Genomic DNA, 18,406 nt, shown 5'->3' on the forward strand with positions numbered 1-18,406 from the left:
TCTGAAATCTCTCTCTCTCTTTTTTTTTTCGTAAAAAAATCTCTCTCTCTCTCTCTCTCTCTCTCTCTCTCTCTCTCTCTCTCTCTCAATGGCCAATTGTATTAATCAGCCAAGGGACTAAATCCTCAAGGACAAAACCAACATGCTAAACAAGATCCAGCTGCCAATGAAGAAGACCTTTCAGCCTAGCAAGACAACCTTGAACCCTGGAGGTAGAATCAAAGATGAAAGCATTCCAATTGACCCAATTTTGCCAACAGCCCAAAATCTAAGAAAATGAAATAATGTTTTCATATGTGGCTGCGCCAGAGTAGGATATTTAGCCTTGCCAAAGACCCAATCTGATGGATGGAGGGAAGGACCCACCACAGCCCTCAAAATGTCAAACAGCACAGACCAGATCTTCTTGGCCAGTGGGCAGGAGAATGGATGATTGTCTGCTCACTCAGGAAATGAAATCCAAACCTATCTAGCAATTGGGCAAGAGATAAAAAGATGAATAGGAGTCTCATTACATGTTGTACAGAAGACACATCTAGGTGCGACCATGCAGCATATCCCCTATAGGGAGACCCTTGATAAGAAGCCTCCATATAAAAATTTCCCTTGGTAAGGAAGCTTAGACCTCCACAATTGAAGTAACCGATCACACCACTTAGCTTTACTATCGAAGCAGAACAAACTTTATTTGCTTTCTCCGTCACTGGTCTCTTATCCTCAACCATTTTGTGATAAACCTAATTGGCTGATTGCTTCAAGAAATCAACCAGTTTCACAAAAGCCCAGTCCAAAAAAACGTCCCTCGGTCATGTTACCTACATATGGCAACCTGCCATTCTTGTGACACACTATTATACACTTTCGTTATCTTTGTTGGAATCTTCACTCTTCAGCTCACTCAGTATTGGTAGATGTTGTACCTCTTGCAGGGCTGCATCATGTCCAGCCTTCTTCATTGATCAGTTTGTTGCCTTCATTTTGTTTTGTATTTTTCTTCCGCATGCTTCTGACAATTGAGTCCATCTATTTTTTTTGCCCAGCCCCTATAGAGATCTAAAACAATCTTGTACAGTTTTACAAAGAAAGAAGAAAGAGTTGAACAGCAAGGACACCCTGTTTAGGTTTTGCACTTTCCATAATTGGCTATGCAGCAGAAAACAAGTGCCTACTTTTCCATTCGTCTTCAGAATATCTCTACAACCCCACAAAAACAGCAGGACCAAGCTATTATTGTCGAAATGCACTGTCTTTCTGCACTAATAACCATCACAAGCAGGAAGAAAGTTACAGGACTTGAGGAGTTCAAGTGTGCTTGAACAGCACTGAAAAAAGTCAGTTAAGACATGTCAAGATGTGGCATCAGACAATGGTCACACAGCTAATAAAACACATGCCTACAACTCAACCAAGAAAATTCACATCAACATCAGATTATCATCCACAACTACACGTGTGAATAGATGTCTGCCATGTTTCCTTTTACTAAACCACTTTCAGCTCAGAAGACTTACCACTGCTCACTTATGGGCCAAAAAGATATGTCATGCAACCCAAAAATGTCACATTAACACCTGAATTTCTCAAACTTTAGTAGATAGCCGTGAAATTTCAGCATTTGTTTCACTTAGCATAGTGAACTTAGTACAATAAGAGACATACATTGGCTGTAAGTTCCGTGCTGCTTTTGAAACAATGGCATTTGCTATGACAAACGAGCCAACCCCCACGTCCATCTGCAGAATTTACCCTAATAAACAGCCTTGCCATTAAAATTATGAGCATACTGTGCATGTGTTATTGTGTCCAAAGATCTTGCATCAGTTGTAAATTAAACACAGCAAAAAGTATGAAAGTTCTTAAAATGCATCCGAATATTGGGAAGTTCAATTGCCCACATAGAAACTCAGAAACACATACCAAACCTGTCCCATATGTCTCTGTCTTTGCATATCTTCTGGGGTAAACGTTGAAATCTACAGCCAGGATCGAAATGCAGGTCACCAGCATCTGAACCAAACCCAAAAACATGTTATGAATGGATTTAACAACACCAGCATATATACAGAAAGATAAAGGATGCAAACTCCAATAAAAAATCTTCTTCTCAAACTCAATCACATATGTGAACCCTTTGATTGCAGCCACTAATGCTCACTATGTTTACAGGTTTAAAGATCTCAAATCCCTTAATTTACCTGAACTTTTCTCTTTTGATCATTTGCACTTTTTAAGTCTTCACTAAGGAGGCAGTGTGCATACATAGATATAGTGTCCTTCTATCTCATCTCAAGAAGAAAAAATATGCAAAACCTTTCCTATCTTGGTCTCTAAATTCGAGATTGTTTCTAATCTTAAGAACACTTGTAGCTGGCCAATGGCAATGTGTACCATAAGATGTATGAACGTTTGAACACTTGTAGCTGGCCAATGGCAATGTGTACCATAAGATGTATGAACGTTTAAGTACCATGTTTCCTGGATGAAACCATCCCCAATGAGTTTGATATAGCAATCCCTCCAAATGTGTATCTTTTCCACCACTACCTTTTTCTTCAATTTGCTCTACAGGACATCGTCAATGACCACTTGAAGTTACCATTACCTTTCATCTTATTCTCCTCACACCCTATTTAGTGTTCCATGCTTAACCTTCCCTTTTCTTACCTTGAACCCTTTCCAACTGCAATCCTTTGTTGATCTACAAGCTCTTGTGACCAAATAGATGCAATTCCATTGAATAAGGTACCTTGTCAAAGACTACTTGTAGCTACCATTGCCTTTCATCCTACTCCCTCACACCCTCCCAATGTTCCGTGCTCAATCTTCCCTTTTCCTCACCTTGAACCCTTTCTTAGTGCAATCATTTCTTGTGACCAAATGGACGCAATTCCACTTAAGAAGGTATCTTGTCAAAAACTACTTGTAGTTACCAATCTCATCCTACTCCCTCACATGGTCTGAGGTAACCATGAAGTGTTTCACCCTTCAAACAGTTCACCCCTTGGTACATCCTAAGTGAAGACTAATGCATTAATGCGCATATTCAGCAGGTTTTTAGTGCAAAATTTCCCCCCCTTGGAATGAAACAGGAAGTAAAACGTTTGCATACTAAAATGTTTAGTGAAACATGTTTTGCATTTCACTCCTGGTGAAACACGTTCCATGGTTACCATGTTCACACCTTCCAAGTGTTCCATCCTCAACCTTCCCTTTTACTCTCACCTTGAACCCTGTTTTAGGGCAATCTCTTGTTGATCTACAAGTTCCCATGAGGAGATGAATGCAGTTCCACTCAATAAGGCAGCTGTCAATTCAAAAGCCAAGCATCGTTTGACTCTTCTATAGCCTACCTAGAAGCCAAGGTCAATGATACATTGTTTCCACAGCACATTGTTGACATCTCCCGCTCCAATGGCTACATATTAGTCCCACCAAAGATCTCTTCACACAATAGAGCTCTCTTCCAAACACAGAAACTAAAGAAATCCTTGATTCATTTAGGAGATAATTTTATCCATATCATCAAATAGTACAATGAATTTATGAATGAGTTGGAACTTGGCACCAAATCTTGGCATGATTAGCCCACAATTGAGCACTTGCTTTCTGTTTTTTCCTTGCTAAGGGCGGCTCACACAATATGATGCTATATTTGGAGAACTATGAGTGCGTGTGTATGTGAGTGTGTATTGAAAAATGCAGTTTTACGCAACAAGCAATGGCAAGCCAAAATGACTTGTTAAATATGTTTGGGGACTCTGATAAATTGGATGGTACAATTTATCTGATGTGGGCATACATGATGAAGTATGTTTTGGTTGCCAAACAACCTTGGGGCTATGTATCTGGTTCAGAGGTTAGACCTACAAGCCTTGCTCCACAAAATGTTGAAGGTTCATCTAGTTCATCCACTCTCACAAGTGGATTTTCCACTCCAACCCCTGCTACACCACCCATCGCTAATCAATTGAGATGGGATGGGCAAGATATTCAATCATGCACAATGGCCAAGGATGCTTGGGATAAACTTGCTTCATTGTATCACGTGCACACTGAGGCTCACATAGGCTATTTGCACAAACAGCTTGAAATGGAGTACATGACAGATGGTGATTCAATGGATGCTTGCATTACACGTGTAAAGGATATAACGGTGTAGCTTACAGATATTGATGAGATTATTCATGATCCTATACACACACATGCACACATACACACACACATATATAATCCAAGGCATTAGAATCTGTTCCATTGTTGAAATAGATGTGAAAACTAACATGCTTAAAAAGGTTTTGTATGTGCCTAGCATAAACAAAAAATGGCTTTCAATTTTAGCCATTGCATGTGCTGACTGTGGTTAAATTTCACATGAATCAATGCAATGTTTATGATGACTATAGTGATGGGGATGCCCTCGTTGTCACTAGCACTTTGGACAAAGACCTATATTAGCTTGATTTATATAAGAGGAGAGTATCAAAGGATGCAGTACAAGTTGATGCCACCATTATGGATAACACCAAGTTAGCATGCTCAATTTGGTCATCTCAACTCCACTTCAGAAGCAAAAATATGGTGCTTGATCTCCCTCCATTGAAAGTACCTACTCATAATGTATATGAGAGTTGTGCACTTGGCAAAATGCATAATGTTTCATTTGCCAAAAGTGGATCTATACATACTGTAGCTTATGCATAGTGATGTTTGTGGATCCATACGTGTCAAATCCATCAAAGAATACTTGTATTTTGTTACCTCCATTGATGACATGATCCGTTGTTGTTCAACATATGCTTAGAGGCATAAATCAGAAGTGTTCACATGCTTTAAAACCTTCTTGGCCTTAGCTCAAAATAGCAATGGATACAAGCTGATTGCACTTCATACAAATTGAGGGGGAGAATACATGTCACATGAGTTTCACTCATTTTTGGCTAAAAGTGGTATTAAACATCAATGCACTACACCTTACACACGTCTATAAAACAGTATGCCTAATAGAAAGAATCAAACTTTGATGAAGATGGCACGCTGTATACAATCACAACCTCACTAAAGCATTGGCTGAGTGTATGCCTTATGAGACTTGAAATGGTCAGAAGCCAATGGTATCACACATTTGTATCTTTGGTTGTTTGGCATATGCATTGGTGTCACAACCATGAAGACATAAGTCACAAGACAAGGCTGTCAAATGCATTTTCATTGGTTACAATGCAAAAAGTAAAGGGTATCACTTGTACCAATCCTCCACAAACTAGATTTTTGTTAATAGAGATATGGTATTCACTGAGCACAATGGTCATCCCTTCATGAAAGGCAAAAATCAGCTCAATGTGGGGCCTATGGATATATTGAACAATTTGTTGCCATTGTTTCAATAAAGAGCACCCAATTTTGGTCAATTTCAGCAACCTATTGAGGGTTTATAGCAGCAAACATATGTTAAAAAGCAAGTTGATTTTCAACCCATTAATCGAGGCATTGTTGATTATAAAGAGGCTAATGAGAGGACTACTATTTGGAAAGCTAAAACAATCCATAGATGACTCTTGGATATGTTACCGAACAGCAAACAATCCATTCAACTTCCTAGTAGAGCTAGAGCAACCACTTGCCATGCCCAAGGTAACTTAGTTGTACAAGTACTTGTAGTTGCTACATACAACAAGGAATCTATTTCTTTACATGATGCTTTAAAGGATAAGCATTAGATGAGCAATCAAAGTTGGATTCTATCCATGAAAATGACACATGGGAGTTATGTGATTTGCCTACTAACAAGCATACTATAGGCACAAAGTGGGTTTACAAATTCAAATATAGATCTGATGGTAGGATTGATCACTACAAGGCATGTCTCATTGCCAAAGGGTATGCTCTACAACATGGGATTGACTATGATGAGACGTTTGCATCCACTTCACGTATGACCACCATTCACAGTGTCATTGCTTTGTTCACCCATTTTGATTGGCATGTATATCAGTTGGATATGAAGACTACTTTTTTGAATGGTGATCAACGTGAGGAAGTTCATATCACACAACCTCCTCACTTTGTTCAAAAAGACTCAAAGAGCAAAGCATGTTGGTTACATAAGGCCCTTTATGGTTTGAAACAGGCACATAGGGCATGGTATTGAGAGGGCATAGGGCATAAGGCCCTTTATGGTTTGAAACAAGCACATAGGGCATGGTATTGAGAGGGTCATTCTAGCCTTGTGCAAATTGTGTATGTGTGTGTGTGTGTGTGTGTGTGTGTGTGTAAAGGTTGCTATTGCTACTGCAACAGTTGATAGGCCATTTCTAGCAAGCAAGAGACTCTCTAAGAGCTAGTCACATGCCCAAAAGAGACTACAATAGTAGTGACAATAGTTTGAAAACTATTTCAGCCAAGCAACATCATATTCAGGATGTTCCATCAATGGAGATAGCTTTCATGGCTGTCGAGACAAGGCCTATGGTTGATTTATTCCATTTTCTTGCAATGAAAGTCTGAATTTTCTCTCTCCTCGGCATTCTCTCTCATCCTCCAACCTATTCTCATCTTCCTCAAAAGTTTCCAACAAAATTAGTCATCAAAGGAGGAGATTTTGACTAATCTCTGTTGTAAACCCTATTTTACAACAAAAAAAAGGGTTTGACCCTTCTCCGTTGAAAGACATTTGCAAACTTTAGAGGAAACTAAGAATAATGTTGCAAAGTTATATGCTATATGGACTAGACTGGAAGAACTGTATGCACAGAAGAGTGCTGCAAGCAAAGTGTATTGGCTGAAAAAGCTTATGGATTTGCGTATGAAAGAAGGTACAGCAATGTCTACTCACTTGAGTGAGTTTAACTTTTCAGCCAGCCGGTTGCCTTGAAGTTCATGATTGATGAGGAATTTAAGGCTACTTTTTTGCTTTGCACTCTACCACAGAGTTGGGATACATTTAGGACTGCTATGAGCAATTCTAATGTCATCCTTTTATATGCTGATGTAGAGAGTACTCTACTTATGGAAGAGATGAATCGGCAGAACAATGCATCCAGCAAGTCTTCCAGTGCTTTGCATACGAGGGGCAGATCATAGCAAAAGGGCAAATATGATGGCAAGGGACGCAATAAATCACGTGGCAAAGATGTTAAATGCCATCATTGTGGCAAGAAGGGTCACTTTAAACATGATTGCTACAAATGGAAGAAAGAGAAAGGAAAAGGCAAGAAGACAGATGATAGCAAGGAAGAGAAAAATGACAATCAGAATAAGAAGAGCAGTGTAAAAATTGAAGAGGTGAATGTAGTCACTCATGACAATGACGGTGGGAGTGACGTACTCTTTGTTTCTTCACACTTTGGTGCACATGCTTTACTTGCAGATACAAATGACGACATGCATACTTGGATTCTTGATTCAGGTGCTTCCTTTCATGTCACCTCTCATCATGAGTGGTTTTCCGCCTATACAGGGGGTCGACATGGTGTTGTCCATCTTGGGGACAACTATGCATGTGACATTGCAGGTATTAGCAATGTGCGGTTTCAGTATGACTCTGTCTTTACACTTCAACATGTACGGCATGTACCTCAACTCAAGAAGACCTTGATTAGTACAGGGCAGCTAGATGATGATGGTTTTCATACCACCTTTCGTGATGGAAATTTGAAGATCTATAAGGGATCTAGCGTTATTGCCAGAGGTTGCAAGAGTGATACTTTGTATCCACTTCATGTGTCTAGTGTGCGTGACCATGTTGTTGCCGTGACCGAGCAGCCAAGCGTTTCTTTGTGGCATGGCTGGTTGGGACACATGAGTCAAACAGGAATGATTTGGGTTACTTACCTTGTCTTCGTTATGCTGATTTTGAGCATTGTGATCATTGTATTTATGACAAACATGCACAGACGTCTCACAAAACGTCTTTTTCTTTAAAATCTTCTCTTCTAGAGTTAGTACATTCGGATGTATGTCAAATGCCAGGATTATCTTTAGGGGGAAAGAAATATTTTGTCACCTTTGTCAATGATGCTACACGGAAGGTATGGGTTTATCTTATTCGTAGCAAGGATGAAGTGCTTAATAAGTTTCAAAAATTCTTGGTTTTGGTTGAAAATCAGAAAGACAAGACACTTAAGTGTCTTGGCTCTAACAATGGTGGAGAATATGTGTCCAAGGCCTTTCAGGCATTTTGTGACAACAAAGGGATAAAGAGGGAGCTCACTGCCCCTCATAATCCGCCCCAAAATGGAGTTGCAGAGCATATGAATCGGACCATACAAGATAAGGTCCGTACGATGCTGTCTCATGCTACATTACCCCATGGTTTTTGGGTAGAGGCTGATATGACAACCGTTCACTTAATTAATCGGTCACCAAACAGGTCCTTTTGGGGGGGGGGGGGGGGGGGGGGGGAGGGGGGATTATCTCCACTTGTTTCCTCCTCTCCTTATAGTATAAAGGTAAACCCTTCCTCTGAGCTTTCCCCTTTGCTTTGAGCCCCAACAACTAGCACATGTGTTTCCCCTTTAACTCTTTCCACCTTATCACTTGTAGCAAATGGGATCAAAGGTGATGGTTCTCCTCTGATGTCAAATAAACATATTCCAACTTGAAGATCATAGTAAGGTAGGATTAAAATTATGGAAATACATTTCCATCATTCCCTTTTACCTTCGAATAGTAACCATCCTACATAAAACAAATTTCCCTCCACTATCAGTAGATTGAATGCTGGCAATGTGCAAATTGACATTAAGATGTGCCTTTCCATGTTGACATTTACAAGATATAGAAGCGTGGTCGGGCAAGCCACCTTCATATACTCATCTGAAAGTGTTTGGTTGCGAGGCTTTTGTGCACATTCGTAAAGAAAAACGCAGTAAACTTGAGCCAAAGTCCTGTAAATGAATTTTCCTAGGATATGGTGACGAGGGTGAAATGGGGTATAAATTGTGGGATCCCGAGAAAAGGAAAGTAGTACGCAGCAATGACGTTATCTTCCGGGAAGATCGCATGCACGAACAGCCCGAAAAGACTGAGAAGGTCCGTAGGGTTGTATTCCGAGAAGAAATACCTTTTGGACAGCAAAATGTGCCCGTTGTACAGCAGCAATTACCTGCTGTAAATGAACCTGAAACTGCACGAAATGATGCTGGAAATGATCAGCCAGCTATTGCCCATGAAAATGAGCCATTACATGTGCAGGAACAGCCAGGACAGCAAGCACTTAATGCTGATTTGCAGACTGAAATGCCAGGACAACATGCTGAAAATGGAAATTTGCAGGAACAGCCAACAAACAATGACCATTGGGTTAGGAGATATGTTAAGATTGAGAAATGCTTAATGCTTGAGGAGACATGAATTTGATCTTAGAAATTGAAAGGTGACAGGATTGAGCAAGAGTGAGAGTACAAGAAAAAGCAAGAGCTATGGAGATTGGTGCAAAAGAGAGCAAGATGGTACATGGAAAGTCCAATAGTCATTATGTGTTACTTTCGTTCCCTTATTCTATTATCATAGTAAGAATAAAAAAATAAAGTGATACCGATGGCTGGCCACCATCTATAGTGTACATATGTGTAGGAAGTAAGTACAAGATAACTACACGTCCTGACATTGCCTTTGCAGTGGGAGTGGTTAGCAGATACATGGCCACCCCTGGCAAGAAGCATTGGGATGCAGTGAAAGGTATTATGAGATACCTCAAAGGCACAAAGGAGTTGTGCATCGGCTTTGAAAAGCAGAAGGCATCTGTTGTTGGCTTTACGGATGCAGACTATGCTGGTCATGCGAACTCCAGGAAGTCCACTTCTGGGTATGTGTTTACTTTCACAGGAGGAGCAGTCTCTTGGATCTCCAAGCTACAAAAGTGTGTTGCATTGTCTACTACAGAGGTAGAGTATGTAGCTGCCACAGAGGCATGTAAGGAGGCTCTATGGCTTTCACGTCTTGTGGGAGAGCTTGGCATCACAAAGTTACCTGTTCTCCATTGTGATAGTCAGAGTGCTATCATGCTAGCACGGAATCCTATCTTTCATGCAAAGACAGCACATACAAGTGAAATACCACTTCATTAGAGATGTACTTGACAGCAAAAGCATTGAGCTTGTCAAAGTGCGTACAGATGATAACCCTATAGACCTCACGAAGGGTCTTCCAGCAGAGCGGTTTGCTCATTGCCGCGACAGATGATGGGAGTTGGATAGATATATGTATTTCAGCTTTATACATACCTAGACTTAGCTGATTCTTTTCTCCTCTTAAGGCACATTGCCCTTAGGTGGGAGGTTGCTAGGAATAAAGGCCTTGTGCCTTTTAAATGTGCTCGGGTGTGAACACACCCTTAGCACTTGTACTTACACATATATATGTATCTAAAAACCTAAAGGTACAAACTCGTCATTGTACCTAAAAACATGCTCACTCTCTACTCTGCTCTCTCTCACTCTCTCTATCTCTCACTGTGCGCAACGACAATGTCTTGATCTCCATGCCTAACCGGTCCCTACAGTGAGGAGGTGCTCTCTTCTGATCATGAGGTCTCGGATGTGGAACACGATCCCTCTCCAACTGTCCCATTCGAGTGGTGCACCTATGCCCAAGAGACAAGCCACTCTTGCCCAAGCAACAGGATAAGTTTTCAATCCTCTCTCCTTTCTCAAGGAGAGGCAAAGGCAAGCAGAAATAGAGATTGCACCCACCATAATTGAGTGCAATCTCTTTTTCTATATTCTCAAAGTGTATTGATGGAAGCGGATGGTAAAAGCCATTGCCGCTGTTGGTCCATGCGAGGGATGGTACGGTGTCACGTACAATGGCATGCATACCAAGAAACTCAATGAGGAGAGACAGAGGATTGATAAGTCCCTTGAGCTCGAGGAGCGTGCCGATTGGGCGAAGTATGGATGCTCGATCCTATCCCCTAGATAGAGTGACCGCAAAAAAAGGGGGATCATCAACATCCTCATCTCTTGCCCACTTGGCACATACTTCCTACGAGCGGTGGATGCGGGCACAAGGGGAATGAGAACCACAGGCTCCTTCATGTATCGACACATGAGGTAATGATTCTAAATCCATTATTTTATAATCTCTCTTTTCTTTTAACCTCCCAAATTTATTCTAATTTCATCATATATAATCTTATGTGCCGCAAAATCTGGTGCAAGTTGTTATGGACAACGCCTTGAATTGTGCATCTATGGAATCTATAATTCATATTGTCTCACACTCTTTCTTTTCGAATTTCACCTCTAAATCTCTCTCTAAATCTCTATCATCTTACACCTATTGTAGTGATATCTTGGATACCACCCCTAAAAGAGATGGTATTCTCTTTTTGACAAAGAAAATATGTGAGTGGATGAAGCAACCCATACATAGGTTTGCAGCACTCTTGCATCCCACCTTCCAAAAACCCTCTCTCTTCATGGATACCAATGTCCTTGCCGATCGGGATGCCTTTCTTCCAAAGGCTTTGGTAAAAAAGCACCATGGTGCCTTCCTCCAAGAGCTCATCGACTATAACAATCAAAGGAGCACCGCTTTCACATGTACCATTTATTGGAAGCAAGAATTATTGGTGAAGCCCCTTTTTTTATGGGAGTCATTTGGCTACCAATTGCCTCACCTCCAAAGAGTCGCCTTACGCATTCTTGCATAGCTTTAAAAATCTCTTCTCTTTTTTCATTTAATTCTAGTTACAACTTGCAAGTTTAAAGTGTAAACTTACTTCTTCTTCACATGGTTTAGGATTATTTGTCGGGTGCATGTGAGAGGAATCGGTCTGCCTATTCCCTTGTGCACACCAAAATTTGTAATAGGCTTAGCACACAACAATTAGAGTGACTAATTTATTGTCGCTCCAATTTATGCATGCTATGCAATATGCATGAGATGTCTATGGCAAGAGAGGTATCGTATATCCAATTTTTATACTTTTTAGTTCATAACTTTATTCATAGATAATGAAATATATTTAGAGAAGTTTCATTTGTTTAATCTAAGTTTTTCATTCTTTAAATGTATAGACAAATGTGGATTCACTCAAGCTCTCCGCTAGCACACTTAAAAGTGTGACTCGTGAGAGAGACTTGGAGAAGAAGCAAATCTTTAGGGAGCTTTAGTTGGAGCTCGAGGACATAGACCGACGGGTCTCTCGCACTCGTGCATGCTGTGCCCGTGTTGTTATTCGCCCTCGCGCCGGTAGCGATAGGGCTTCCACTTCAGCATTCACATCGGCTGCCCGTGATGCTTGTGGCGCCCTTAGATGCTACACAAGGCGTGGGAGTGACTCAAGAAGTACTCCTCGTTCGGCCCAAGAGGGCATACCTATCACTGCCTCTCACCTAGAGCTTAGAGAGTCCAAGTATGATGACAAGGGCAATATCATTAGCCAGGGTGATTTTGTTGAGGAGGGTGATAACTCCTCAAGCGGCAACAAGGATGCTTCCACCTTCGATGCCAAGAGTGATATGAGCACCTAGAGTAATCATGTATCTTGATTCGGATTGAGCCATGAATGATGGCTTTTATCTCAATCCATTTTTGTATACTTTTTGTATGAGATTGCACATCTAGCTCATAATAAAGTTGTTGGTTTCATTATTCATGTTACACTCTTGAGTCTTATTTCAACTCTCTTTTGCACTTTTGACTTGAATATCTAAGTTTATGTTTTAACTTTTAAGTCCAAATATTAAGCATATGTATTTTTATTTCATCGGACATAGGTCCATGATTTATTAGTCCAATTAGTACCATACTAGCATCGGACGCCATCGGATGTGACAACCCTGGTGGACGCAATCTGGCAGCTCATTGCCTGTTCAAAAACTTGATTAATCACTTGTAGCAACAGCTCAATAATGTGAATCAGAAGCATAAACATAGATCTGATTGGTCTTGATCAGAGATGCAGGTGTCACTTTAGTAGGAGCCTTAAAAGACGTGAGCAGCCGGCAGCAATGGCACCTGTAAAACAGCATGAATGACAGCTTCTCAGATCTGGTTTCAACAAAGGAAGAATAGTACAGCAGGGGCCAAAAGAGATGGGCCCCAGTTGGCAGCGTGAATCAGCAAGAATAAGTGCCTCAGAAGCTCCACATCAGTAAGAATAGCAACTCCATAGCCACAAATACTAGTAGATCTGACAAGAGCAACCCCATTATTGAGATCTAGAGCAGATCACTTGAACAAGGTGAGCAGCAGCAACAAATAGCTCCCTGTTTAGCAGCAGATTTTGATCTCTTCAATGTGATTGCAGGACAGCAAAGGAGCCCAAAGATGCATACCTCCATTATTCTAAGATACGATGTTGGAATATTGAAGAGGAGAGAATATGGAAGAGGCAAGAATGTATCTGCAATGACAAGAGAGCAGAGTGAAAGTACAATGCTGGAAAAGGACTTGCAGCATTAGTAACATAGGGTGCATTTATATAGGCTTAGAAAGACGGTTTAGGGTAGTGGTTTTGGTAGGTATCTTTCAGCTGGTGGTTTAGTGGGCTGATAGGTGAGAAAGGTGAGTTCATATGGTGCAACGGGTGTAAGCAGCCTCTACCTTTATTGATGGACACAAAGCATAGGATAAAACATATTATTCCTAACGGGTGTGGCTCTTAGTCTCCTCAATACATATCATATGTTTGCATTTTATAACAGAGGCATGGAAGCTTGTTACCAAAATTCTCTAAGGGAAGCCCACCTTTAAAGTTCAATGGAGATCATATTATGGCCATACAAGGCATCATACATGATTTTTACGAAGAATAGCACACAGAGGGCACTTTATGGGAAATGGTAGGCAACATGAACTGTGGCCATCTCTAGAAACAAAAGCTTGCTTGCCAGTCCATATAGTATTGATATTTAACTTTGCTTGACTAGCATTCCAAAGATTAGATCAAGCTAAAACTTGACTGTACTTCTACAAGAACCCTCTCTTGTTCCACTACCTTATATGCAATGGCCTCTCAATGTCTTCCCTTCACGCCTTTGCTACTTCCTTAGGATAAACTCCTTGGAAGATTCCCCTTATGGACCATGGGAAAGAGAACCCTCTCTCACTTAAGCATTATACAAAATAGTTTCAGAGACTTATGATAATAAATCGGTAAGATGAGAAAGCATTATACAAAATAGTTTCAGAGACTTACGACAATAAATCGGTAAGATGAGATTGATTGCATAAAAGACATTCTCCCTACATCCAATCTGTCCACGTCTACACTAATGGTTGATGATTCTTTCCTGCAGTAAAAATTTACCATGGTAAGGAAAAGAAACAGAAAAACAATACACCTTTTATTGAGTGAATCATGTACTTAAACCTATGTTGTCCAGCAGTTTTACCTTACACTGAAGAATAGACTTATTAATGTGGTGCAAACAAGAGCTGCAAGAACATAAATCTGGTCTGCAAAGAGCTACATGGTGCAAACAAAAACTATGAGATGAAAGTATAAAAAGTTGTCTCAGTAAAAGAAGTTGAGAAATCATATACCATTGCATGCATACCGTTACAGATGCAAGAGTAGGAATAACAACAAAAAGATAGTCCAGAACTACCATCCGCAAGTTCCTCCAAAATTCTAACGATGCATGGTTTTCTTGTTTTCGGGTTGCTTCTACATGTGCCAACAAAATAACCACTCAGGATCGAAGTAGCAGCACTACATATACTAATTCATCTTTTAAATCCATGAAATGTTCACAGCCAATCTATCAAGAGCTGAGCTACAGGTACCATATATAGACATGTGACCTCTTTTGGCTAGAACCCACCCAAGGCCTAATATATATAGTGCATGCATATTTGAGTGCCATTGAAGCTACATGCACTGCCTGTGGGGACCAAGATGACTTACAGCATTAACTTAAGGACTTTCAATCCTAATCTAGTTTGAAATAAAGAGTCATTTGGTGTTTGCCTCATCACAAGAAAAAACAAACTTGAAAATGCTAGTTACATCTAACGATTACCTTGTCTATCATGTACACCATAATCCACATCTCTCAGCTCACATGCAACTCCCTATCACAACCAGATACCTGATCTTTTACCTTCCTATTGTCCATTACAGCTGATAGCCTCACTTTCCAACTGCAACTACTAGTCAAGAAGTTTGCAGCATGGAAAAGTAATTTTGTGGCTACCTAACTTGAAGAGCAGCTACAAACAAACCCAGCAGCCAAATGAATATGGTATCTCCTAGAAATTTGTTCAACTGTTCACAAAGTACGCACATACCGAAGGGTGTATGCAGATTCTTTATATAAGAAACTACAGAGTGATTTACTAAATCCCACATTGAATCGGTATTGTTTGCAGTAAAAACCCTCTATATAAGCATTGTACTTGATAGATTGTCAAAACGGCTTTCAAACAAAATTAAAGGACAATACTGCATAACATGACTTGCAAAAGCACAATAAAGTTAAATTGTAAAATCAGCAAACAACTAACACATCAATGGAGCGAGAATGCTCAAACACTAGAAGATGACACATGTTGGCCCCAAACACCAACACCCCTTGCATTATTTCTTTTAAACTAGTGAAGAATTGACATGTGTTCCAGGCTCATATTTACCAGTCACTGTTGGGTAAAATACTATTTCCAACAATCACAATAAGTGCATCTGGCAAATCACCTTATAGACCCTAAACAGTAGCAACAATCAGTCCATAATTTACCCTCAAAACCTTACTGTATGCTCTTACAAATCACTCTATCTTGGTCTCCTTGGCATTGCCAACTTTTCTTGTCACAAACAGTAGCCTTCTACACCGCAAAACTTCTTTGAATGCTTCCTATCAAGCATCTACACGCATCAACATTCAGCACACACCCTGACACTGATTGCATGCCTTAAAACAATGCATGCATGTCCAATTTCTGCCTTTATAGGAAACATACAGCAGTAAACAGATCTGTTATCTTCCCAAGCTGATGTCTACACAACATGCAGAATCACTTACTGCAGCATACAGCCCTAATCAGCTTTGATCAGCAAAAACATTGCTAAAGTAAGATAAAAACGATGGCCATCATCCCTGAGCTGATCCAAACAGCAAGATCAATGTCTTACAAGATGGCATGCAGCCAAATGCTGATCTGAATCACCAACATGATGCTTCCCTAGGTGCCATGATGCTTTCTTATCACAATGCCTATGCTGATGATCGCATCTCTTCCTCAGCTCTTCTCAGTCAAGAGTCCCCTTCCCGATCTTAAAACAAACTCTCTCCAGCTGCATGTAGCCCAAAATGGCTGTACCAATTTGCATGCAGCCCCAAAAGGGAAGAAACAGATGAAAGTGGCTAGTTCCACTTTCCCTTTTTGGATGCAAAAAACCCACACTAAATTTTTTATATTTGAATACCCTTGAGCTTTTCAAACGTTCAATTTTAAGTGGCTGCCTGAACTTTGGTCCAAATTTGAAGCACATGATGGGCTCTTTGTCACTAACATGCTCACACCACTTACAAATAAAGAACAGTCACTACAGAGCAGATTCCCTTCCACCAAAGGGCCAGATCTGCCAGCTTTGCCAACTTGAACTGGAGACTCAGGAGTACTACATATGCAGGTGCCCAGTGTACTTTGAGATCAAAGGGCCCTTCCACACACTATTCATAGGCCAGTACCTTGGAGATCCAGAACAGCACACCCTTAGTGACTTTTTCAGAGCTGCAACTTCACTTGACACTTTAGAGCATACCCAAGACCAACTCGTGGTTCCACCACAAAGAGTCACCCTACGAGAGATGCAGAGCACACCACTCATGGCACACCGGTCCATGTCCCTACTCGAGGCACCAGGGGAGGATACAAAGGATATTGGCACAGCATCAAACAGCTCTACCTTGACATTTCAGCTTAACCATGTTGGATAGACCCTTGAGAGATATCTTGGGATCAGATTGGATTGATATGCATATGATTCCCCATTCTATACGTTTACAAACATTTGAAATCAAACATATGTTATAAGCATTTTCATACTTGTCGTTTTTTTTTTTTGGGGGGGGGAGGATTTTTTAATACTTGAACTTAAAAGAAGAGACACTATTGCTAGCATAGCTGTCAGGTACGAAAGGTACGATACGGTATGGTACGATAAAATACGGTACTAAATGGTACCTTAAGATTTTATAAGGTACGGTACGATATTAGTACGACCAAAAAAAAAATAACTTGATTATTTTGGACAAAAGATAATAGAATAGATATTTCAAGTCTAAATAGCAATGCTATTAGAGTATATAAGATGAGTACTTGAGGGCAACATGCCAAAACCTAATGCGGAATGCACAACATGCACTATTGCTACCTACAACTTATAACTACATAGATGGGAGTGGATACATCATACATGCATGATCATACAAATAAGAGAAGTGTGGGCTTGAGAGAGAGAAGGTTGAGAGAAATTGTTTGAATCTCAAATAACCTAATCTCATGGGAGAATCATATTAATATGAGGAGCATTTAGCTCGTCCCAAAGTGCAGTTCAAATGGGAAAGATGCATCCATTAAGTTGATACCTTATGGTACTAATACGTAAGGTACGGTACCTAAAGTATGGTATAGTGTCAAACCTTTCGTACGTGGTAGTAGTGCAACTAGAGAGAGGAAGAGGCTAGAGAGAGAGAGAGAGAGAGAAGGTTGAGAGAGAGAGAGGCTTGAGAGAAAAAGAGGGTGTGAGAAGCTTGAGAGAGAGAGGGAGAGAGAGAGAAGCTTGGGGGAGAAATAAGAAAGAAAGAAGGAAAAAAAAAAGAGAGGAGAAAGGAAAAAAGAAAGTTGTAGACTTAAAGTAGAGTGGCCAAAAAGTGCCCATTTTTTCGTACTAAATCGTACAGATACGTACCATACTGTACCGTACCGTACGGATCAGTCCATACTACGTACAGAGACAACCCTAATTGCTAGGGTGAGTTTCAAAACTACAACAATTCTTTTTAAAAATGCAATGTCCCCCCTCTGATAACCAACATTAGTTTTGCACACCCTCAAATTGCAAATCATCTGCACTGTGCAAGTTGTGAAATTTGAAGCTTAAACTCGGCCTCATCTCCAAAGCTTGGCTTCAATACACACCCTCTCTTGCTCTCCTGTGTTGGCGTGTTCTACAACCTACATAAGCTCTCTCTCACTTTCTAGGGTCATCATGGTTCAAAAGCAAGGAAAAGAAATGGAGTTTGTCATTGTATTGAAAACTTTGAAGAATTAACAACATACTATGCAACGCAAATATGTCCCCACTCATGGAATGGTGGTCCCACTCATATTCATACCCAAATCTTGGGGCCAAAGGGAATTGCGGTTGATAAGTTCTTTGGTGCACCCAAGAAGTAAAAGATGTGATTTGTAGATTATATATAATTGCTCCCATGAGTTCACCGGATGCATG

The 18,406-nt window shown here is 40.4% G+C and overlaps 1 protein-coding gene across 7 annotated transcripts in view; it reads right to left on the bottom strand.

Annotated features, from left to right (window-relative positions):
• The window catches only part of LOC148022877 (transferases, transferring acyl groups), a 169,687-nt gene that overhangs the window by 56,282 nt on the left and 94,999 nt on the right, over positions 1-18,406 (bottom strand). For 3 of the 7 annotated variants that reach the window (XM_087695810.1, XM_087695813.1, XM_087695812.1), the window contains 5 exons: positions 14,508-14,617; positions 14,343-14,416; positions 14,147-14,240; positions 1,918-2,007; positions 1,660-1,733 (listed from right to left, as the gene is read on the bottom strand). In XM_087695810.1, coding sequence (XP_087551936.1) covers positions 1,660-1,733; positions 1,918-2,007; positions 14,147-14,240; positions 14,343-14,416; positions 14,508-14,617 — 442 coding nt within the window. The remainder of the gene's footprint in view (positions 1-1,659; positions 1,734-1,917; positions 2,008-14,146; positions 14,241-14,342; positions 14,417-14,507; positions 14,618-18,406) is intronic. The other 4 variants (XM_087695816.1, XM_087695815.1, XM_087695814.1 and 1 more) reach the window with 2 other exon arrangements.

Source organism: Lygodium microphyllum, chromosome 16 (assembly GCF_053477565.2).
Source record: "Lygodium microphyllum isolate KBCC chromosome 16, Lygodium_microphyllum_v1.1.10, whole genome shotgun sequence".
NCBI lineage: Eukaryota > Viridiplantae > Streptophyta > Polypodiopsida > Schizaeales > Lygodiaceae > Lygodium > Lygodium microphyllum.